The sequence below is a fragment of the Hyaena hyaena genome, unplaced genomic scaffold (genome assembly GCF_003009895.1).
Source record: "Hyaena hyaena isolate Hyena2069 unplaced genomic scaffold, ASM300989v1 scaffold_43, whole genome shotgun sequence".
NCBI lineage: Eukaryota > Metazoa > Chordata > Mammalia > Carnivora > Hyaenidae > Hyaena > Hyaena hyaena.
The window spans coordinates 453,023-477,412 of record NW_024080675.1 but is presented as its reverse complement, the minus strand read 5'-3'; the positions used below and the strand labels follow the sequence as shown (position 1 = coordinate 477,412).

The following is a 24,390-nucleotide window of genomic DNA, read 5'->3' as shown; positions in this document are numbered from 1 at the left end:
CTTAAGTCGCCGCGGCTCAGAGTTCCGGGCTGTGCTCCGCGGACTAGTGGAGCGCTGCGCTGGCTGCGGCTATGAGGCCGGTGGGCTTAGGGTTGGTGGACTGTCACTGCCATCTGTCGGCCCCGGACTTTGACAGCGTATGTAAGGGCGTGGCCCTGCCCGTGGGAGCGGGGAGGCTCGCCGTCCTTTCCCTTCAGGTTAACTTTGCTCTCCTCCTTTAGGACCAAGCCTCCAATCCTCCCAGGCCCGTTTATGGCCCGAAGTGAATTGCCCCCGACTCCGTATTTAATCTGTCGTCTTGATTTTCCTTTCTGATCCCGAATTGCGTTAAGCCCTCTGCCTCCACGTGACTTTTATTTGCTCTCCTCGTTTGCTGGACTGCTTCCCTTCCTCCCCTTGGTCCGGCCATTTAGCCCACTCGCCCTGCAGCTCCTGGTGGAGCCCCCAGTTTTCCCAGGAAAAGTGAGCTCGCGGCACTTTCCCGCGCACTGAGTGTTCCAGTTCTAATGGGGGAGAGACCAAACAAAACAACAGAACACACAGAATCAGAGTTGCAAAGTTTTATCTGCTCCATTGGGAACCAGAGGCTGATGATAGAGAAGGAAGAGCGAGGTCTCCTAGGGGAAAACCTCTCAAGAGGGGGCACTTAGGTTGGAATTGCAAAGACAAAGAGTCGGCCAAGCAAGGTGGTGGGTACAGTGGTGTAGAAAGCAAGCAGGTTGCAGGCCCCAGACAGGATAGAATTTGGCACATTCAGGCTACAAAAAGGCTAGGCGGAGCCCGATGAGCTAGAAAGAGAGGTGTTGAAACAAGACTGGTGAGGTAGGTCAGTAAGGACAGTGTGGATCCAGTAAAGATTTTTTATTTTGTTTTTTTTTTTAAGGGAGAGTGACAAGATCTGATTTCCATTTTAAAAACCATTTTGCTAATGTGTGGCAAATAGCACGATTGGAAGCTAGAAAATCCTAGCTTTTGGAGACTTTTACTGTCTGCAGACAGGAGATGATGGCGGTTACCAGGGGGGTTGAGAGAAGCAGATGGATTCAGTGTGTGTTTTAGAGATAGAATCTATGGTACATGCTAAGGAATTGGAGGTGGAGAGGGAGAGAAAGAGAGGACATGAGGATGCATGCTGTAGGGAGGATGGTGGTGTTGTTTACTGGGAGGAGGGGAGACTGAGGCTGGGAGGGCAGATGCATAGAATGGGTTTGTAGAGCAGAAAAAGCTATGTTTGGCACATGTTGAAGCCTAATATCCTTCCAAGTGGAAATGTCACATAGTCATTTTTAAATGTCAGTCTTGGGTTCAGGAGAGAATTGGCTGGAGATCAAAACTAGGGACTTGTTAGCATAATGATGATATTAAAACCGTGGAAGAGATCACCTGACGTATAGAGAGAGGAAGATAGGGTCCTGAAATCTGGCAGAGAAGAGAGAGCCAGGTAAGGAGACTGAAAGTAGCAGCTAGTGGAGAGTGGTGTTTGCAGAAGGAGAGTTGTATAGCAGAAGACAAGAGTGGGAAATACTTCGGGAAAGAAGGAGTGAACAAGTGAGTTCTTAATGCTGCTGAGAGTAGAGTAAGAGGGGGACAGAGAAGTGTTCTTTATATTTGACAATAACAGTTTCTGTTTTAGTAGAGTGGGAACAGAAGCCAGATTTTGGGGAGAGACAGGAAGAGTAAACAGAAGGTGCGTCATCGTTTCACATTTTGTCACACTGTTCCTTGCCTTTTTGTCATTCTTTATGGTGCATCAACTACATTGATGAATACAGCCACAGAGCAGTTACTTATTCATCAAAAATAATTGTGATTACTCACGCTTGTTTTAGGATCTGGATGATGTTTTGGAGAAAGCCAAGAAAGTAAGTCAATATCTATCATTGCCTTTTGTTTTCCTATTAATTTCATGCTAGAACAGCTTGAAATTCAGATATACTCTGCTTATGTATGTTGCTTTGTTAACAATAAGTAACATTAATTGTTTATTATATGCCAGGCCCTGAGCTAAGCCCTTTCTTACATTAGCTCACTTAATATTATGTTTCACAACATCCTTAGGAAGAAGCTACTATTTTATAGCCAACCATTACCTATTTGTTGAATGAGAAAATTCAGACCTAGAGATTAACCTGTCCAAAGACAAACTGCTAGTAACGTGATACAGATAAGATAGTCTGGATCCAAAACATGTCCCTACAGCCACAGTGCTTACCAGTTATATGGAACATACTGGTCCGTCTGTCAGTTCTGAAATTAACTCCAGAGATCTTGGAGAAATTACAAAAGTTGGGGCCTGGGTGGTTCAGTCGGTTAAGAGTCTGACTTCGGCTCAGGTCATGATCTCGCAGTCTGTGAGTTCGAGCCCTGAATCGGGCTCTGTGCTGTCAGCTCAGAGCCTGGAGCCTGCTTTAGATTCTGTGTCTCCCTCTCTCTGCCCCTCCCCCAGTCATGCTCTGTCTCTCTGTCTCAAAAGTTTTCTGAGACATTTTTAATTTGTTTCAGAAAAAAATTACTAATTTTTGGAAATGTTTATGAAATTCATTGTAACTACCACTTTGTAGTCTTCCCTGAAATGACAGCCAGAAATGGTTGCCAATACATTTTACATAACCGTGATCATTCACTATGGAGCTTACTTGGAAGTTTGGAATTACATAGGCCTAATGATCTTTAGCAAGTTATTTGACTCCATCCAAAAGTCTCTCCTGATCTATATAGTGGATTACAGTAGTGCCTACCTCATAGGGTTGTGTAGATTAAATGAGGTGATATTTATATTCACTGAACATAGGGCCTGAAACATAGTAAGTGCCCATTGATAACCATCCTGATTATACTGATGGTGTGTGAGTCAGTAGGAATAACTGAAAGTACAAAAGACTTTAAATTCATCTTCAGTTATATTAAATGTACATTGTTTGAGTTTCTAACTATTCATTTTTGTTTCAGGCCAATGTTACAGCTCTTGTGGTGGTTGCTGAACATTCAGGAGAATTTGAAAAGATTATGCAGCTTTCAGAAAGGTGCTACTTCTCATTAAGGATTTAAAAAGTTGCTAATAAGGATGTAGTTATGATGTGTTTATAATATCAAAGATTATCCATTTTGAAGGAGAATGAGAAGAAAAAAGTCACACCAATGTAGCTCCAAAAATTTCTTTCATACTTGTTCTTTAGAGTAACATTGTTTACTAGTTTAATATTCCTGCTCTCTTCATGTGTTCTACATTTTTAGGTATAAGGGGTTTGTCCTGCCATGTTTGGGTGTTCATCCTGTTCAGGGAGTTTCACCAGAAGACCAAAGAAGTGTCACATTAAAGGTAACAGTCATATAAAGCAAGAACCATAAGAAAATCATACCCTTTGTCTTTGTAATCCTCCTCTTTCTGATCTATATTTTAAGGCAATAATACAGAAGAAGGAAATACTACCTTTCACATAGGTGTTTGTTGCAGCATTATTTGTAATAGAGAAAAAATGGAAACAGCCTAGAGGCACAGAGTAAAAATTAATTAATTTGTAGAGTGTTAAATATCCATACATACGTATGGAATACGTGCATGGAAAATGAAAAGTGTAACATTGGTTTTATGTAGCAATGAGGAAAATATTTAACAGTATAGTATAGGGAGAAAAGCAGGATACAAAAGGGTTTATTCACTGGGAGTAACCTCCAAGGAAAAATATATTCTATAAGGAAAAGACTGGAGAGAAAAACACAGAAATGATATTAGCTGTGATGTTTGGGTAGAATTATAAGTGACTTGTTTTCACATTTTTTATCATGTTGTCATGTTGCTTTGGCAAAAAAGTGATAAAATATCCAGAAAAAGAAAGATGCAAATTCATCGATGTAGTATTGTAAGGGAACAAATGAGTCAGGTATACAGTGTCTTCTTGATCATTAAACCATCTCTGTAGGAATGCTCTGATCTATTAAGCTGCATTTATACCCTTTGTGAAAAAAAAAAAACCCTACCTACAAGATTTCACTGACTCACAATAGCCAATATGTCTCATATTTCAGACTTGTCTTCTGACTCAGCATCAGGGTGATACACAGGTTCTTAAATGGTTTATTACATAATAGAATTGATAGCTCCCCATTTTGAAGAAGTAAAGACTTTTTGTTACCTGTGAATAAATGAGGCTACAAGGTCTTTGATTTTTTTATAATAATGAATCTGTATTCTTACATTCGGATACCCCAGGTAACTCTATTTATTTTGACACAAAATTACTTTTAATTCACTTAAGGTAAAAACAAATACTTGTCCTATAGCTTTCTTGAGTTTTTCTCCTGAAATGATAAAATTAGCTAAATTGCCAGACAGCTAAATTGCCGAAAAATTGGGGATTATAGCAAGACAGCATTTCTTTCATTGATCTTGAGATTTATATTAGTAGGCATTCATTTAGTTAGTCAACAAGTGTTTACTGAGCACCTACTGCATTCCAAGCCCTCCTCCAAGCAGCATAGAGTGAAATCCCTCTCATAGAGGCTAGATTCTAGATAGGGGCAGACAGACCATCAACGATTAGATACACAAACGGGAAAACTTTAGGTAGCACCTAGTGCTTTAAAGACAATAAAACAAGATTATATGATAGGGATTGTGGATACCGGTTTTTAGATTGTAGTCAAGGAAGTCCTCTCTGATGTGGTGATGTGAGAAATGCAACCTGAATGCTACAAAGGAATTGGCCCTGCAGAGAGAGGAGTCTGAGTGTTGTAGGCAAGGGAAACAACCAAGCACGAATGTCCTAAGGTAGGAACAAGCTTGATGTGGTCAAGAAATAAAGAGCTGATATGACTGCAGGCAAGGGGAAGTAACAGTGGTGAGGACAGAGGGACTGGGCAGGGATCACCTCGTAAGGGCCTTGTTGGATTTCATCAGTTCAATGGGGGATTTAAGACAGGAGCAAAAAAGGAAGACAGGAGGAGCTAGAAGACTTGCAGTAGTCCATCTGAACGACGGTGGTAGACTGGGCCAGCGTGGTAGCAGCAGAGGTGAAAGGAGATGAGTGGATTTGACAAATTTTGGCACGAATGTAGAACTGATAGGACTGTTTAATTTACAAAAGTAGTTAAAATACCAATAGTAGATGGGTAATTCTAGATTCTCAAGGCAGATATGAACTTATGACATCTCAGGATAGCCTTCTGGAAAAACCAGAGATAAGCACTTATTCCTATTTTATTCCTTGTGTGCTTGTCCCTGCCCTAGATTCATTTTCCCATACTGATTAAATTATAAGCCCCTAATATGTGGTACAAAGCTAGGTATGCAGTAAGCGTTTATTAAGTTAATTTGGTTTATAAAATTAAAGTTGCCCAGCATCGCTTCTTAGCCTTTTGACTAGGATCAAGTGTAAAGTTGCCTAGCATCACACAAATCTTTCAGCATATTACTGAACTAATTCATTCAGTATATATTATTACCAGGCAGGGCTTCGACCCTGGAGACACTTCAGGGAACCACAATTCACTGGGCATGTGCTCTGCAGTTGACTCTGGTCCCTGCTTGCCTCACTTCATTCGTGTTCCATACCTGAAGCTGTTCTAAAGGTTCTGAAGACTTAACATTTTCTTTAATAAAAAATCTATCGTAATTACTTAAAATCATTGAGAATAAATCTGCTCTCCTTCCCTTTTGCCCTTTGTCCCCTTTTCTCCTCCTCCCTCTTCCTTCTCTCTTTTTTCTGTCAGCAGCATAATAGGAACAGTATGGGCTTTGAGGTCAAAGATACCTGACCTACTGGCTTCTGTGATCTGTGGCACTTTGCTAGGTCTCAGTTTCCTCCTTTTTTTTTTTTTTTTTTTTTTTTAAAGGAGGCTTCAAGCCCAATATGGAGCCCAGTGCAGGGCTTGAACTCACCAGCTTGTGATGAAGACCTACACTGAGATCAAAAGTTGGCCACTTAACCCACGGAGCCACCCCGATACCCCACAATTTCCTCATTTGTAAACCATGAATAATTATACATTAGTAGCAGTCCTAGTCATAGTTGTAGAGGTTTAAGATCTTTGAAACCCCGTAATAGAACCATTAGCTATTAAGGAACTTGAGACTTTATGGAGGAGGTTGGAATAGAAATGAAGTGAGAAATAGATTTATGTCTTCATAAAACCTTTTACATCTATTGAAATACTAGAGACCATACTCGCAATGTGAATTATATTAATTTCTATTTACTATCCCTGACTTGCCAGAAACTTCTAGACTGTTTCATGAGAAGATGGAACAATCTCATTGTAAATTTTTTTTCACAGATAATACATATTCCAAGAAGCATAATTTCTCCTATATCTGGTCTTCATCCAAATAGACACTTTCTCTCTAAGACTTTCCAAATGTCAACCATTTCCTGGGTAATCTCCAACTTCTCCGTTCCTCTGAGCGTTCAGAGACAGAGTAATTTATATGTTTGATATGGAAGAAACTTTGGATGACACTATTTAACCTTCTGAGCTGTTGTCAGACACCTTCTCTGGTTTCTAAGGTTTTATACTCTTAGCTCCTCACGACAGTGTTAATTTCTCTTCGTTGAGTCTCAAATACTCAAATGTATTTCTAAGGGCTTGATCTGCTTTCTCTCTCTCTCATCTTTTCTGTCTCTACAGGTGTAATTCTAAAATCTCCTGTTCCTCTACCATCTGTTTCACCTCCCTTTTCTTAATTCTCCTTTGTTCTGATATCCTCAGTAGAAGTCCTTTGCAACTTATATATCCTGAGACTAATCAAAACTCTCAAAGTATTTTACATAATGTCTAGAAGCAAATTTTCCATATATGTATTTATTTGTCTTTCCCTTTTCTTACAAGGGAACTCTCACAGTGGAAATAGTAATATCATGGAAACTAATGGTATACAGTTACTTTAGTAGTTGACAAACAAGCATATGTGTGATATTTTGTGTTTATGCTGTTGAGTCTTTAGGGAAAAATAGGCTACACAGGACTATTAAGACAAAAGAAATCAGTGAAAACAGTGCAGAGAATGTATGGGAGTATCACTATTAAAAAATTAAAAAAACATCCTAAGAGGAGAACATACCTCAGTGCACTCCCAAAAGCTCAGTTACAAAGGTGATGACCTGTTGGCTTTCTTCTCTCTTGTTCAGCTCTTCCAGGAGGAAATCCAATCAGTCTTAAATGCCAGGAGATTCCTCCTAAATATTCAGAAGTGTTTAAGTGGGACTTTTCATTGAAAGTCATGTTCTTGTAACCTGATTGGGTGTGGGATGTTTCTACTCAAATTTCCAAATAGTAGTACGTACCATTGTAAGATGACTATTACTTCTTCACTGGTTAAAGGTACTGAATGTATGTAAAGGACCCAGGGTATTATAGTGCCTGGCATATAAGAGGTTTTTTCTAAAGTATTAGTTTCCTTTCATCTTTAAGCAAATCTACTTTTTTTTCCTCCCAGGATTTGGATGTAGCTTTGCCCATTATGGAGAATTATAAGGATCGATTATTGGCAATTGGAGAGGTAACACCAAATAACTGATCAAATGATTTCTAATCCAGACTTACATATAGTATATGAATATAATCTTTAATTCACTGTTGGTGGTTCCAGCTGACTTAGATAATTATCTTCACCCCATTTAGCTGAATAATAATTTGTCAGTACTTCCTCAAAAAGCAAAAGAGCGTAGGGATGAAACAATAGAAAGTTTCACCATAGGCTTATGTTAATGGAAGAAAACGAGTCATTAGCGTTTATAATTTTGTTTTCCTTTTCTTAAATACGGTCATCTCTCTGGTAGTTAACTTGGTGTATACTGACATACTTTAAATAGGCTAGAGTTTGTAATTAAAGAATATTTTTTTATTATAAAATTTACAGTTGTGAAACATTTTTATCATTTGGTAATAAACTCCACTTCCAGTCACAGATAAAAGATAAGAATGACACTTAAATTTAGAATATAGCAGTGCATGCCAAAATAGTATCAAGGGAAACAGGCATTTGTAATCTTCCCTGTCCAATGTAGTAACCACATCCAACTGCGCAGCACTTGAAATGTGACTGGTCCAAACTGAGATGTGCTATAAATATAAAATACACAGGATTTCAAAGCCTTAGGACCCCAAACAGAATGTAAAATAACACAATGATTTTTTTATATTGATTTTGTATTGAAATAATAAAATTACTATATAATAATTATATTTTGGACATATTGGATTAAATAGGATTAAATAAACTGTATTATTAAAATTAACTTCACCTGGTTCTTGTTACTGTTTTTATTTTCTTATTTTGAAAAAAATATTTATTCATTTTTGGGAGAGAGAGAGAGCATAAGCGAGGGAGGGGCAGAGAGAGAAACAGTCTGAAGCAGGCTCTAGGCTCTGAGCTGTCAGCACAGAGCCTGACATGAGGCTGAAACCCATGAACTGTGACGTCATGACCTGAGCCGAAATCAGACACTTAACTGACTGAGCCACCGAAGTGCCCCTTGTCAGTGTTTTTAATGAGGCTACTAGAAACTGTATAGTTACACATGTGGCTTGTATGTATGGCTCCCATCATATTTCTCTTGAACAGCACTACTCCATAGCTTATCTTTTAGATTCACTAAGCCGTAAACATGAAAATCTGTTTTATTTTTCTGTTACAGGTGGGACTAGATTTCTCCCCCAGATTTGCTGGCACTGATGAACAGAAGGAAGAGCAACGACAAGTCCTAATCCGACAGGTCCAATTAGCCAAAAGATTAAATTTGCCCCTGTAGGTTAATTAATCATCTTTCTGTATTAATAGCTATGAAACAAATTAAGTAATGATATTCCAAGGTGGAGCTTTGCATTTCTTTTCTCTGAATTACTTTAATAGAACAAAATAATGCTTTCAGATTAAGTACCTAAAAGGAATTTTTTGTTGTTAAACAGAAATGTTCACTCACGCTCAGCTGGAAGACCCACCATCAGCCTCTTACGTGAGCAAGGTATTTAAGTTCCTGAGAGAAATGTGCCTGGTATTTCAGTTTGACAGATCCAGTCCATATTCTCATGGAATAAACCACGTTCCACTTTGATTTCTTAAAGGGAAGGAAACGGGACAAGGGGGGAGGCAGAAACCAACTAAGGTGATTGTGCAAGTCAGTCTACTTTCAGGTATGACTATGGCATTTAGAAGGCCAGCATAAAGCAAATGAAAATTGGATCAGGTAATTTATATTCCTTAATTTAAAAATCAGTACTTCCAATTTTTTAATCAGGTTAACCAGCTGATTAAGGAGGGAGGAAAAAACAGCAAAGATGTGTTACTCTTTTGCACGTTTTCTGGCTGCTGCTTCAGAAAATGGTGATTATACAGGCTGTGGCCATCAGACATAAAATGCACTGTCAACTTCACCAGTTGCTTCTAAAGTAAAAATATATCTTCTAGAATTACTTTTCAGACTTTATAAAGTGCCATCCACAGTTAGAGATATCCTTTATTTTGAGTTGCAATATATACACATGTATACTTTTTTTGTAGGAAGACTTTATTTCAAGCAGTACATCTATACGTCATATATGAATATGTGCGCATACATATATGCAGACACATACATACATATAAGCACATGCTGGTCAGTCGTGACTCACTAAATTGATTTCATAATTTACTTAAAAGTCACAGTCTACAAATGATCATACCTACTATTTGAAAAAACAGTATCATATTGTAAAGTAAATGTGATTCCCTACAAAGTATTGTATTTCTCAGTGATGAGTATCCCTGGGATTACTAAAATTACTGAGATTTTTAGGTAGGCTGAGTGGCCATCCTTAGAACTGGAGGTAATCTTGTGAAGTCAGCCCTGACCACAGTCTCTGAGTCACTGATTTCCCATCTCTTCTTTCACAAGCATTCTTGTGAAGGATAATTTCACTGCTTAAAAATGTAGTAGGAACAATAATTCTTCCTACTAGAACAATTTCCAAATGTCTAGAAAAGGTTTGATGATAAAGGATGTTTAGATATTTCATCCTTTTAATGAATTGTATTTCAGTTTTATTCTGAAGATTACGAATGTGCCGTATTTTTTACTGTACTGTTTGAATGCTGTACATTTACCTGGTAGAAGTCGTAGAACCTCATCCTTATATCCTAGTAACCAACATTTACTTCAAATTTACAATCTATATTGCCCAATTTGATTAGTGGAAAAACCTCTCATTAAGGAAATGAATGGAGACTCTAGCTTATCATTAACCTTTGACAGGTGCTGACAGAGTGCTTCTGCATGCATTTGACGGCCGGCCGTCTGTAGCCATGGAAGGAGTAAGAGCTGGGTACTTCTTCTCAATTCCTCCTTCTATCATAAGAAGTGGACAGGTAAGTTCTTTCATTAAGCCTCATCTTATGCTTTGTGAAATACACATTAAAATACAAGCTTTTATACTTGATAACACTTGTAATACTTACTCTAGTTACATTACGAAAATAAATCACAAGTCCCTACCTCATACTGACGTGAAAAGTAACTAAAAAAATGGATCAAAGACATAAACACAAAAGCTAAAATTTATAAAATTATTAGAAGAAAACAGATCAAAATCTTTATAACCTTGGAATCGGCAATGGCTTCTCAGATATGACCCCAAAAACACAAGCAATCAAAGAAAAAAAGTAGATTTCATCAAAACTTAAAACTTCCGCAGTAAAACAATTTTTGTACTTTTATACTTGAAGAGATACTATCGAGAAAGTGAAAAGATAACCTACAGAATGAGAAAAAGGATTTGCAAATTATATCTGATAAGGGTCTAGTGTCCAGAGTATATAAAACATCATTACTACTCACCAATTAGAAAGAAAATTAGGTGCGCCTGGGTGGCTCAGTCCATTGAGCATCTGACCCTTGATTTCAGCTCAGGTCATGATCCCAGAGTTGTGGGACCGAGCTCTGTGTCAGGCTCCGCACTGGGCATGGAGTCTGCTTGGGATTCTCTCTTTCCCTCTTCCTCTGCCCCTTCCCTGTTCATAATCTTGCTCTCACTCTCTCAAAAAAAAAAAAAAAAAAAAAAAAAAGTATAAAAAGGCAAATAATCCAGTTTAAAAATGGACAAAGGATTTAAATAGATATTTCTCCAAAAGACTTAGAAATGGTCATAAGGACCCGAAAAGATGTTTTAGCCAATAAGAAAGTGCAAGTCAAGGGTACGATGCAGTACCACTTTACACCTACTCAGTTTGACAGTTTCTCAAAAAATTAAACACAGTTAACATATGACCCAGCAATTCCATTCCTTGGTAGATACCCAAGAGAAATGAAAACATATGTCCACACATTAACTTGTACATGAATATTTATAGCAGCATGATTTATAATAGCCAAAAAGTAGAAACAACCCAAGTGTCCATCAGCTGTTGAGTGGATAAACAAAATGTGGTGTACCCATATAATGTAACCCCTATAATATTAGTCAATCATAGAAATAAATGAAATACTGATTAATGCTAAACCATGAATGAACCTTGAAAACATTATGCTAAGAAAATAGCCAGATATAAAAGAACGTGTATCATTCCATTTATATGAAATGTCCAGACTAGGAAAATTCAGAGACTAAAAGAAGACTCATGGTTGCCAGGGTGAAGGAAAACAGGAAGTGACTACTAATAACGGGTAAGGGGTGTCTTTCTGGGGTGATGAAAATGTTCTGGAATTATATACTGGTCATGGTTGTATAACCATGTGAATATAGTAAAATCCATTGAATTGTATACTTTTAAAGAATGAATATTATGGTATGTGAATTCTATCAATGAAAAATGCAACAAAACTAATTCAGGTAATTTACTATATTTTTAGACACTCTTTTTTTTATATTTTATTGTCTTAGATATTGAGGTGCATGTTACAGTCAACAGCACCTTAAATTCTGTGAAATATAGTAAATTGTCTACCAGTATTGGAAACTAATGTAAGTAAAGAGTATAGAATTGAGGTATAGCCAAAATTTTTTTTAAAAAAATATCTCCAAGGGGCATCTGGATGGCTAATTGGTTAAGCATCCAACTCTTGACTTCTGCTCAGGTCATGGTCCAGGGTTGTGGGATCAAGCCACACATTGGTCTCTACAGTGAGCATGGAGCCTGCTTAGATTCTGTCTCTCTCTCCTTCTTCTCCCTCTCTTGCTCCCTCTCTCTCTAAAATAAAATAAAAATTTTTTTAAAGTCTCCAATAGCAGTTATTTATGTTTTAGTATTTTTTGAATTATAGCTTTAAAAATCAGGTTGGGGCGCCTGGGTGGCTTAGTCGGTTAAGCGTCCGACTTTCGCTTAGGTCATGATCTCGCGGTTCGTGGGTTCGAGCCCCGCGTCGGGCTCTGTGCTGACTGCCAGCTCAGAGCCTGGAGCCTGTTTCAGAGTCTGTGACTCCCTCTCTCTCTGACCCTCCCCTGCTCACGCTGTCTCTCTCTTTCCTAGGAATAAATAAAACATTAAAAAATTTTTTTTTAAAAAATCAGGTTTATGGAGGAATATACCTATTGCTATTTGCGTTTTTTTACACACACAATTCTATGGTTTTAACAAAGGCATACTACCACCATATTCAAGATATATAATATTCCATCATCCCAAAAAGTTGCTTTATGCACCTTTCTAGTAAATTCCTCCTTCCACCGCCAGCCCCTGGCAACCACTGATTTCTGTCCCTGTAGTTTTACCTATTCTAGAACGTGATCTAAATAATCTATGTAAGCTTTTGGATCTGGCTTCTTTTACTTAATGTTTTTGGATTCATCTGTGTTGTTGCATAAGCAGTCTATTTTGTATATGTAGTTTATTTTGATTGCATGTGGATTTTCCAGATTTTCCATTTACCAGTTGTGAAACATTTGGATTGTTTCTAGTTTCAAGTTATTATGAATAGAGCTGATATAAACATTAACACACAAATATTTGTTTGGACATATATATTCATTTCTTTTGTGTTAAAACCTAAAGGTACTATTGCTGAGTCGTAAGTTTAAGTATATGTTTAACTTGTTAAGAAACTGTCACACTGATTTCCAATTGGCTGTCCCATTTTGGATTCCCACCAAAAGTAAGCCAAAGTCTTGGTTCTGCATCCTTACTAGTACTTGTGTTGTCATTTTTGTAGCTATTCTGATACATGCATTGTGGTTTCCATTGCATTTCCTCAGTTAATGATGTTTAAAATTTATGTTCCACGCTGACAGTGTGGAGCCTGCTTGAGATTCTCTCTCACTCCCTCTCCCTCAGTCTCCCTCTCTCTCTGTCCCTCCCTCACTTGTGCTCTCTCTCAAATAAAAATTTTTTTAAAAATTTAAAAGCACATCTTTGCAGGGGTGCCTAGCTGGCTCAGTCAGTACAACATGTGACTCTTCGTCTCAGAGTTGTGAGTTTGAACCCCACATTGGGTGTAGAAGAGATTACTTAGAAATAAAATCTTTTTAAAAAATTAAAATAAAAGCACATCTTTTCATTTGCTTATTTAGCATCCATCCATCCATGTCTCTTTTTTGGTGAAATTTCATTCAAATATTTTGCACCTTTATATTTGGGTTATTTTTTATTGTTGACTTGGCAGAGTTCTTTATATACTCTGGATGCAAGTCCTTTATCTGCTATGTGTTTTGTAAATGTCTTCTCTCATTTTCTCACAAATATATTCCTTTATTTTCTCTAGTGTCTTTCAAGGAGCAGAAGTTCTTTATTTTGATAAACTTCAGTTACTATTTTTCTTTTAGGATTTGTGGTTTTAGTATCATATCTAAGAAATCTATCTAACACAAGGTTAGAAAGATTTTCTCTTATGTTTTCTTCTTTCAGACTTACAGATTTAGTTTTACATTTAGATTTGTGATCTCTTTTGTATAGATCCATTGATCTGTTCCATTGATGTAAATGTCTGTTTGTATGCTAAGATCACACAATCGTGATTGTATTAGATTTATAGTAAGTTTTGAAATCAGGCAGTGTGAGTATGCTGCAATAAAGCAAATATCACAATAAAGCTGTCTCAACAGTAGGCTTAGTAATTATTAAATCTGTAAACAGATATGCTGTCATCCAAGCTTTGTTGTTCCATTATAGAGCACAAGCGGAATAAATTTAGCATTATTCTTAAGGGCCCTAGGATTTTTGAAATGGTAAGTAAACGTTGGCTTCAACTTAAAGTCAAATCAGCTGCATTATTAGCACCTAACAAGAAAGTCAGTCTGTCCTTTGAAGGTTTGAAGCCAGGCATTGACTTCTTCTCTCTAGCTATGAATGTCCTAGATGGCATCTTCCAATATAATCTGTTCTGTCTACACTGAAAATCTGTTTTTTAGTGTAGCCACCTTCATGAATTCTCTGAGCTGGATCTTCTGGAGAACTTGCTGCAGCTTCTGTGTCAGCACTTCTGCTGCGCCTTGCACCTTCATGTTTTGGAGACTGCCTCTTTCCTTAAACTTCATGGACCAACCTCTGCCAGTTTCAGAATTTACTTCTGCAGCTTCCTCACCCCTTTCAGCTTGCATAGAATTGAAGGGCTTTGCTCTGGATTGGGCTTTGGCATGAGGGAATATTGTGGCTGGTTTGGTCTCCTATCCAGACCCCTAAAACTTTTCTCTGTATCAGCAATAAGGTGTTTCACTTTCTTATCAAATGTATGTTCACTGGAGCAGCACTTCTCATTTCCTCCAAGAACTTTTTCTTTGCATTCACACCTCAGCTAACTGGCACAAGATGCCTAACTTTCTGCCTGTCTAGACTTTCTTCACCAAGCTTAACCATTTCCGGCTTTTGATTTAAAATGAGAACTGCGTGACTCTTCCTTTCCCTTGAACACTTAGAGGCCATTGTAGGGTGATTAATTGGCCTAATTTCAGTATTGTGTGTCTCACGGAATAGGGAGGCCTGGGGAGAAGGAGAGAGAGACAAGGGAATGGCTGGTGGTTGGAACAGTCAGAACACACACATTTATCAATTAAGTTTACCATCTTGTATGGGCACAGTTCCCAGTGCCACAGAGCAGTTTCAATAGTAACATCAAAGATCTCTGATGAAGCAGCATAACAGATTTAACAACAATGAAAATGTTTGAAATATTGCAAGAATTATCAAAATGTGAGACAGTGACACAAAGTGAGTAAATGCTTTTGGAAAAAAGGCACTGATAGACTTGCTAGATACAGGGTTGCTGTAAACTTTCAATTTGTTTAAAAAAAAAAAACCCTCAATATCTGTGAAACACAATAAAGCAAGGTGTGCCTATAAGTTTAAGGTAAAGTTATAGTTAAGTTTAAGGTATAGTTTATAGTTAAGTTTCATATTATTTATTTAAAAATCTTCCTTGTTTTCTAATATAAACCTTCAATGCTATAATTGCATTAGCACTAACCAGTTCTTATAGTTGCATTCCACAAATTTTGATAGATGCTGTATTTTCACTTTCTTTCAGGTTGAAATATTTTCTAATTTACCTTATGACTTCCTCTTTGACCATATTTATTATTTTAAAGTGTGTTGCTTAATTTCCTAATACTTAGGAATTTTCCCAATAACTTTGTTATCAAAATCTGATCTCTAATTCTACTATGTTCGGTAAATATGTATTATATCATTTTAATTATTCTAAATTAGTTGAGGGGGCACCTGGATGGCTCAGTCAGTTAAGCATCTGACTTTAGCTCAGGTCATGATATCACGGTTCATGAGTTTGAGCCCTGCCTCGGGCTCTGTGCTGAGTGCTCAGAGCCTGGAGCCTGCTTTGGATTCTGTGTCTTCCTCTCTCTACCTCTCGTCTGCTCTCTCTCTCTTTCAAAAATAAATAAACATTGAAAAAAATTTTTAATAAAATAAATTAGTTGAGGCTTAATGGCCCAGAATATGGTCTGTCTTGGTAATTAGAGCATACATACTTGAAAAGAATGTATATTCTGCTATTGGTGGATGGAATGTTCTAGAAATGTCAGGTCAAGTTAATTGATAGTCCAAGATCATTTTTATTTCTCCTACTTTAATCATGTGTGGAAAATCTTCCTATTTAGTAATAATTTTTAGCTGTATCATTTCTTTTCCAAAACTAAAATTTTATTTTTTCTAATTTTAAAGACAGTATATGTACATTATAGAAGATTGAAACACTTCAGAAAAGAACAAATTTCAAGTCAACCTAAATCCTACCACTCAGAGATAATCATTGATAACACTGATGCAGATAAAATAAGATACCTTATTCTTTTTGTTTTGAGTCAGCTTCACGGATATGTTTGTGTCTGTAAATATTGACCTACTTCTTCTTTAAAGTGATTGTATAATATTTTACAATATGAATGTACCATAATTTAATCATTACCATAAGTAAAGGTTAGGTCATTCTAGTTTTTCACTGTTAATAAACAGTGCTTCAGTACTCAGCTATAAAAAAGAATACAATCTTGCCATTTGCAACAGTATGGATAGACCTAGAGGGTATTATGCCAAGTGAAATAAATCAGACAGAAAAAGACAAATCCCATATGATTTTACTTCTGTGTGGAATCTAAAAAAAAGATACAAATGAACAAAAAAAAACCAACCAGACTCATAAGAGAACAAACTAGTGGTTGCCAGAGAGGAAGGGAGTGGGGAAATGGGCAAAAGAGGTGAAAGGGATTAAGAGGTACAGACTTTCAGTTACAAAATAAGTCATGGGTTTGAAAAGTACAGCATAGGGAATACAGTCAATACTATTATAATATTCTTGTATGGTGACAGATGCTATTAACAGAACACTTAGTAATGTATGTATTTATCAAATCACTATGTTGTACACTTGAAACTAACATAACACTGCATATCAACTATATTTCAGTTTAAAGTACTTTAGTGAATGGGGCACCTGGGTGGCTCAGTTGGTTAAGCATCCGACTTCCACTCAGGTCATGGTCTCACAGTCATGAGTTCGAGCCCTGCATTGGGCTCTGTGCTGACAGCTCAGAGCTTGGCTCCTGCTTCAGATTCCGTGTCCCCCTTTCTCTCTGCCCCTCCGCCACTCATGCTCTGTCTCTCAAAAATAATAAATAAATGTTAAAAAAATTTTAAGGTACTTCTTCCTTTGTACATCCACAAATACATGTGGACACTTGTGTAGAATTTCCTATAAATGGAATCCTTGAGGAAAAGGGTATACATTTTTAATTTTTTGGTTAAATTGTCACATTTCCTTAAAGGAAGTTTATGACAATTTAGCATTTATCACCAATAGTGCATAATTCTATGCTTTTGAAATTTTAATCCTAAAATAATTTATTTTAACCATGTTTTACTTTGTATCATCTGTCTCCATCTTTTAGTTTTTTACTTTTTTAAATTTGAGCATAGTTGACACTCAATGTTATACTAGTTTCAGGCATACAACCCAGTGATTCACTTCCCATTTTTACTTTAAAAGTGCAGTGGCAGCAAGAGAATTATGTTCTTGGTATAAAACTCATGAGGTTCATTATAATCCTTATAAACCAGACAGAAAATCAGAAACAAGAAAATGAAGCCATCTCTTACCCAATCTAAAATTTTAAGTGTGCATATGAACTTTGAATTGGTGAACATAAAGCCTTGAGTGACCTATAGCGAATGGTAGGAGCAAACACTGAGTTGGTGGTGGTGGTGGTGGAGAAACCACAGAAGTCTCCTGCTTGGACCTGCTGGTGGTTCTGGTGGGCGTGTGACACCAGACGTGTGGCTTCCTTGCTGGGTACACTTCATTTTTGGCTATTGGCTACTTTTGCTTGGGTGCCTGGAGGCTTTCGGTAATTTTGGTCATGAATGTTTCTGTTTAAATCTATCAGTTATTAGTAGAAGGATGAGAACATATGAACAATTATTAATTGAATATGAAAGCATGAATTTTAGGTTCTTGGAGAGTAGGACGCATTGGTGTATGGGGTTAGTGTACCTTTTTTATCTTTATGACTCATGTTTTAAACTGGCTGGCTCTCTCTTTTCTCTAAGAAGCAGAAACTTGTGAAACAGTTGCCTTTAACTTCAATTTGCTTAGAAACAGATTCACCTGCACTGGGACCAGAAAAACAGGTAAATGATGATCTAAAATCTACATTATTTAGATTGTATCTTTCTTTTGAGCTATTTTTACTTTAGCTGTGTGTCTCATTACAGTGTAAATACAGTGGAATCCTATTTTAACGCTAGGTTGATAGGTTTTATTAATTATATAGCTCTTGTGCTCCAGCACATATTATTGGATATTGGCCATGTCTTAATTCATGTAATAATGAGAGCCCGACAAGTATAGTAAAAAGCTCAGTATCTAGAGTCAGAAAGACCTGGATTCAAGTCCTGTCTCTGCTACCCACTAACTATATGACTTTGGGCAAATTGCTTAATCTCTTTGAAACTGTGTCCTCATTTACAAAATGTGGGCAAAATAATAATAAAATACTTGAGAATATTACAGTGAGGATTAAATGAAATAATGTATATGAAATGTCCAGGAGTGTCTGATTTATAGCAGATACTCAAGAAACATTTCTTTTTCTTCTTTCAGTTAGCATGTTATAATGAGGCTCTGTTTCTTTCAGTACAAATATTGATATAGTCATAGATTTATTGATGTGATATTTGCTGTACATTTTATTATTGCAGGCCACAAAGAATCATATTTTAAATATTGCTACATTTAAAAATTATAACTGAAAAGAAGCCAGAGTATCTGCTCTATTTGCTTTGGACACTGTCTATTACATTCACCTCCCAGTGTGGCTTACTGAGTGCCCTTGACTGCCCATCAGATATGTGTCTCCGTGCCTATCAGGTTCAGAGGATTGGCACTCAAGACTCAGAAGTTTGGGAGCAGTAGTGATGTGATTTTTTATGTACTGTGACTATTTATGATTGCAATGTGAATTTTGCGAATTAATGTCCAATTAGTTACATATTTGTATACGTCAGCTCTTAAAAGAACATAGAAGACAGAGGAATGAGGAAATAGAGGATCACAACTCCAGTCAGGTTTTTGTTCGGGTATAGGACAAAATGGTACAGAATTGCTTTCCTGGTTAGTATAAACTAGAAGGAACAGAATGTAGCATTTTTCTCCCTAACAGAAATGAATTTTTGATGCTATTCTCAGTTTATATTTGCATCTAGCTGATTTGACAAAATTCCAGGTTTCTAGCATAGCACTTTGCACATAGCAGGTACTCAGAAATATTTGTTGAATTAATGAATTTCGTAGCTGGTATACTTTCTGTTAAGTGTGTTTGTTTTGAAAATTAGAAAACACAGAAAATCATAAACAAGAAAATAGAACCATGTACTACTACTGAAAAGTTATCACTAGAGTGCAGTGGCTAAGAGCATAAACCCTGATGCCAGACTTCTCAGGTTTAAACCTCAGCCAGCCTCCATACCAGCCATTTAGGATTCCTTCTTACCTAAAAGGCAACACTTAATAAAGCTGATAATAATAATACCTGTTGCATAGAGTTACTTTGAGGAATAAATGAGAAATTCCATGAAAAGTTTACAACAAAATCTTGCCTACAATAAGCTTAATAAGTGTAAGTTTTTATGTCCTTCCAGCCTTTTTAATATCCATTTATGTACATATATATTTTTCATAAAAACAGGAATAGCCTGAACAAATTTCATAAGTTGCTTTGTGTGCATCTGTATATGTCATAAGCATCTGTATATGTCAATATGGTTTTCCTCATCATGTTTAATAACTATAATATTCCAGTATGTGAACATACCATAATATATGTAACGTGATATTTACATTGTTTCCAACACAGTATCATAAACAATATGATGAACATCCTTAAACAAAAATCTTGGTGCATATTTTTCATTGTTTTTTAGGCTAATTATCAAGGTTTTTTTTTTTAACAGTCATCTTATTCCTCTGAATATTATCCTAAGTAGAAAACATAATAATAATAATATAATTTGTAAAATCTAAGTGCTATTAATTATAGATACACCATTGTTTTGTGACAGCTAAGAAAGAAAAAGCACTGCCAATTATGCTATGACATACCATTGAATGTAAGTAAAACATATATCAATTTCAGAGATGTTAAACAGGGGCAAATGCATCTTTGCATCAGTGAAATACCAGTATATAATCTATTTATTCTTCCAGACACACAATAGTAATTCTTGAATCCAGCTATAATAAATCTGTGAGGTGAAGAGGCTAAGCAGTGACCTTTACAACCAGTCACTTAGGCAACAAACCAAAACACAGTTAATCCATCAAGCAGGCAAGTCACCAAGTACTCACCACCTGCAGACTGCTGAATGTGCTGGGCCCTGGGCCTCGGTGTTAACATTGTTTTTGCTCTTTTCAAGAACAACATCGACTTACAGTCAACGTTGTATAGGCCAACACTGTGCTTATAGCTTTTAAGCTGAAGTTCAGGGCCTTCTCCCCAGCCTTGTCTCCCCTCCTCTGCCATTAAGAAAAAAAAAAGTTCAGTGGTTTTTATCAACTCAACTTTGTTCTGCTTTATCTATGATCTCTAAGATTGCTTTCCTTGAGTGTCATGTCTGATTCACTGTGTGCTTTCTTCTGTTTCAGGTACGAAATGAACCCCAAAACATTTCCATTTCAGCAGAATATATTGCCCAGGTGAAGGGGATCTCAGTAGAAGAAGTTATAGAAGTGACAACACAGAATGCATTGAAACTCTTTCCCAAGCTTCGGCAGCTGCTCCAGAAGTAGCTTCAAAACCAAATCTGCTGCAGGGGACAGCATTTGAGAGAAAGAAATGTTCCGATTATGAGTTTGAACTAGGGGCACCCAGGTGGCTCAGTCAGTTAAGTGTCTGACTTTGCCTCAGGTCATGATCTCACAGTTTGTGGGTTCGAGCCCCGTGTCGGGCTCTGTGAGGGCAGCTCAGAGCCTGGAGCCTGCTTCGTATTCTGTGCCTCCCTCTTTCTGCTCCTCCCTCGCTCATGCCCTGTCTCTCTCTGTCTCTCAGAAATAAATAAACGTTAAAAAAAAAAAAAAAAAAAGAGTCTGAACTGAGGAAGCCATTTTATAAGGGTATAGATGATTATAATTTTAGAGAAATATTTCTCCTAAAACCGGGCTTGGATCCTGAAACCCTGGGTTCTGATTCCACTTTGTGCTTCTTTTTAATTAATGGAGCCCTAGCAGAAGATTGAGAAACACCACTGCTGCTTACCTTCCCCATTCAGTAGAACCACCATATGAACTGAAACCATTTCTTCTGGCCAGGGTGGCTCCCACAGGTAAGACATGAGTGCTACCATGGTGGCTAAAGTTTGATCCTTCACCACCTGTTATACTTCCCATAGGATTTATCTGGTGAAAGGAGATCATCTAGTTTTTTTATGGGGTCAGAAATCTCTTTTTTCTGGGTTTATAAACTTGAATTGTTAGGACTTTGAATTACTTTTTTTAAAGAGAAAAACGTTGGTTCCTCTATTGATCCTAGACTTTGACATATGAGGCCACTAAATACCAAGCCTCAAAGGTTAGGTAATAAACTAAAGATCCAGGCTGAATTTTGTCATGTTTAAAATGTACCTAGCTTTGTTAAAAATGTATCTGACTATTTTTGCATGTAGTGATATTTTATATTTTTAAGTTTTAAAAATCATGGCTGCATAGAGTTCTGTGGATGGATGGTAGAGATGTATGTAATGCCCCCACCATCGTACGTAATTAACGTACGTAATGTCACTCAGCTATTCACTTAGAAGTTATTAAAGTGGTAGATTTTATGTGTATTTTACCATAATTTAAAAAAAATCTTATTTGTAGTTTACCAGGTGTTGTGACCCATACCAAAACCTGAGTATTTAATTTTACTAAATTACACAATCAGCAAATACTGGAAAAAGTACCTATCATAGAAAAAAATTAACATCCTAAAAAGCTAAGTGATTTTACATAGTCTTTAATATTTTGAAATTAATTTTCTTACAGAGGAATCAAAACTAGTTCTAGGGCAGACGGCCCAAACTGAACTAGCCAAGAAACCAAAGAGGATACTTAGCAAGGATCTTAAATTCCCGTCAGCGTCATGAGAGATGAAATTCCTATATGTAGTGGGAAGTTCCATTAAAATCAGACTTCAGAGCTCTCTTTCAACTCTGTATTTCTTCTGCCTATTTCCAACCTCTTCTGCATACACCCCCTTTGTCCAACTCTCACCTTTAAATCCTTTAAGACTTGGCATACATGACTTCCCCTTGCCTGATCATCCCAGCCAGACACGACACCTGCCCTCCAAATCGTATAGCCACTCTCTTCATTTACTCCTCAGTTTATTTATTTCATTGATTACACAAACAGTTCTTGAGCCCCAACTTGTGGGTTTTCACTAGTCTAGGCCCAAAGGCTAGAGAAAGGAATGAGACATGGTCCAAGCCTTCAGTTCAAAATTTATAAAGTGGGAGAGGGGAGGGGCAAGATGGTGGAGAAGTAGGGAGCTCTGTGCATTGCTCTCGCCCCCATATCTCACACAGAAAAGATCTGAAGCCAGAGGAAACCTTACAGAACCCAAGAGATTGGGAGAAAAAGGATGCAGAATCCACTGAGAAAGCCTTCTAAAGTGAGTGCAAACTGGGGAAGATAACATAGGGCAAGGATCGGAGCCTCGAGGGACGGGGGCGATCCCCCTCTGTGGGGAGTGAGAGGGGGAAAAAGAGAGAGTCCGAAACTACTCAAGATATGGTCCCTGTCGCTGGGAAACAGAAAAACCTCCACTCAGGGCACAGAAGGACTGTGCGCACCAAATCCCTGCGCTCCAGGTCCCAGCGCGCCACCTCGTCCTGGAGGGGCTGCGCCCGGGAGCTCCACTCCTTGGCGCTCGTGGCTGGATCCCTAGAGAGGCCACGTGCCCCGCTCCTTTGTGCTCCTGGCTGGCTGGACCACTGGAGGAACCGCGCGCCTACCAGGCATCTGCGCCCTTGGTGGGCTGGACCTCTAGAGGGAAGGTGAAGGGCTTAAAACTGGGAGATTTGCCTAAGAGTTCGTGTTTCGGGTGACAAGACACAGAGGGACCTGGTTTCCCTCTCTGCAGCGGGCCTGCGCGCCCCCCAGGCAAACCCCCTTCCTTGCTCACCAACTCGACCTGGAGGAGAAGGGAGCAGCGATTCTGGCTCCACCCCCAGGGCTAGGCAAGAGGCTTGGAATTACCCCAAGGGGATCGCCTGCGAGGCTGTGTCTACAGCAATTTCAGTGAGGCCCGCAAACTGGGATTTGGAAACTAGGCCTGGCCTGGGTTAAAGAGCACGACCCACTTTGGCTGCGCCCCCGGCACGGGGAGTTTACACATTCAAAAAAGCGAGGTGCAGCACTTGGTCCCCGAAGGGACTGGAGTGCCGCCACTCTCCTCCCCACAACCGCCAAGGCAGAACTCCCACCTGATGCATTGGATCACACCACGCCCATCCCTGCTAGGAGCTGCCCTCCTCCTTTTTTTTTTTTTTTTTTTTCTTTTTTCCCCGGAATACTGACCTGATTAACTCTGGTCACTGGCTTGCTTAAACAGTCACATCTAGTCCATTCTGTAGATGTAAATTCTACACCTACCGACCTTTTCATCTCTTTCTCTCAGGAGTAACTAGACTATATAGTTTCTCTGGATAACACCAGCGTCCTTCTCTCACCTATCCAACCATATTCCACCCTTTCGCTCTTTGAAAAAAGCTTCTTATCCCTTCTGCCTGTTCATTCTATTTCCGATTTTGCCTCATCCCCGCCCTGTCTTCTCTCTCTATCTCTATGCTCTTCAATCAGCACTGCATACACCTGGCTATTTAATTGTAGCTGGGAAATTCAGTTATATGCTTTAAACCGTTCTTTGTCCATTGGTTTTCTTCTTTTTTCCTTTTCTTCTTTTTGACCTTTGACTGTATTTTTTATTCTCTATTATTCACCTTCTCCGACTTTTTTCTTAACTTTTTCGTTTTCTCTCTCAGTTTGCATGTTAGTTGGATTTGTCTGTGTGTTTGTGTGCCTCTGCTCCCTGTGTGTCTGTCTGTCTGTTTTCTTCTCCAGGGCTACCTCAAGAAACAAGCCAAAGCCCACATGGTGGAGAGTCCCAAATATCACTACGAATAGGAAAATAAAATAACCAAGGTCTCAACAAGAGAGACCAAGAGATACCATTCAAAAAACACTCTCTGAAAGGGTAGGCCCTGGACATTCAAAGAGTCTTCTTGTATACAGCAGCGCTCACAGGTGCAGAGAGCATAACAAGTCTTTAAAACTAACAAGAGCCAGAAAGCTAACTAAAATGACGAAATGAAAGAGCTCTCCTCCAAAAAAATTCCAAAAGGAATTGACAGCTAATGAACGCCTCAAAACAGATATAAGCAGCATAACTGAACAAGATTTTAGAACAATAATCATAAAATTAATAGCTGGGCTTGAAAAGAGCATA

General features: G+C 38.0%; 1 protein-coding gene across 5 annotated transcripts; it reads left to right on the top strand.

The window, feature by feature from the left end:
* The first annotated feature begins 35 nt into the window (after window positions 1–35).
* On the top strand, window positions 36–21,209 carry TATDN3 (TatD DNase domain containing 3). 5 transcript variants are annotated; one of them, XM_039230050.1, is made up of 10 exons: window positions 36–137; window positions 1,830–1,862; window positions 2,950–3,023; window positions 3,235–3,319; window positions 7,433–7,495; window positions 8,634–8,743; window positions 8,905–8,960; window positions 10,227–10,339; window positions 17,957–18,037; window positions 21,123–21,209. In XM_039230050.1, the coding sequence occupies exons 1-10, from the start codon at window positions 72–74 to the stop codon at window positions 21,126–21,128; spliced, it is 687 nt and encodes a 228-aa protein (XP_039085981.1). In that variant the 5' UTR covers window positions 36–71; the 3' UTR covers window positions 21,129–21,209. The 5 variants fall into 5 exon arrangements, with proteins under 5 accessions (XP_039085981.1, XP_039085979.1, XP_039085978.1 ...); XM_039230048.1 differs by lacking the exon at window positions 21,123–21,209 and adding an exon at window positions 20,550–20,797 and having other exon boundaries at window positions 17,960–18,037; XM_039230047.1 differs by lacking the exon at window positions 21,123–21,209 and adding an exon at window positions 20,550–20,797.
* Window positions 21,210–24,390: the final 3,181 nt, after the last annotated feature.

Coding starts and splice junctions, on each gene's coding strand:
- TATDN3 (XM_039230047.1), top strand. CDS start 72: ATGAGGCCGGTGGGCTTAGGGTTGGTGGACTGTCACTGCCATCTGTCG. Junction 1,863..2,949: donor TTTTGGAGAAAGCCAAGAAA/GTAAGTCAATAT, acceptor TTTTTGTTTCAG/GCCAATGTTACAGCTCTTGT. Junction 3,024..3,234: donor ATTATGCAGCTTTCAGAAAG/GTGCTACTTCTC, acceptor CTACATTTTTAG/GTATAAGGGGTTTGTCCTGC.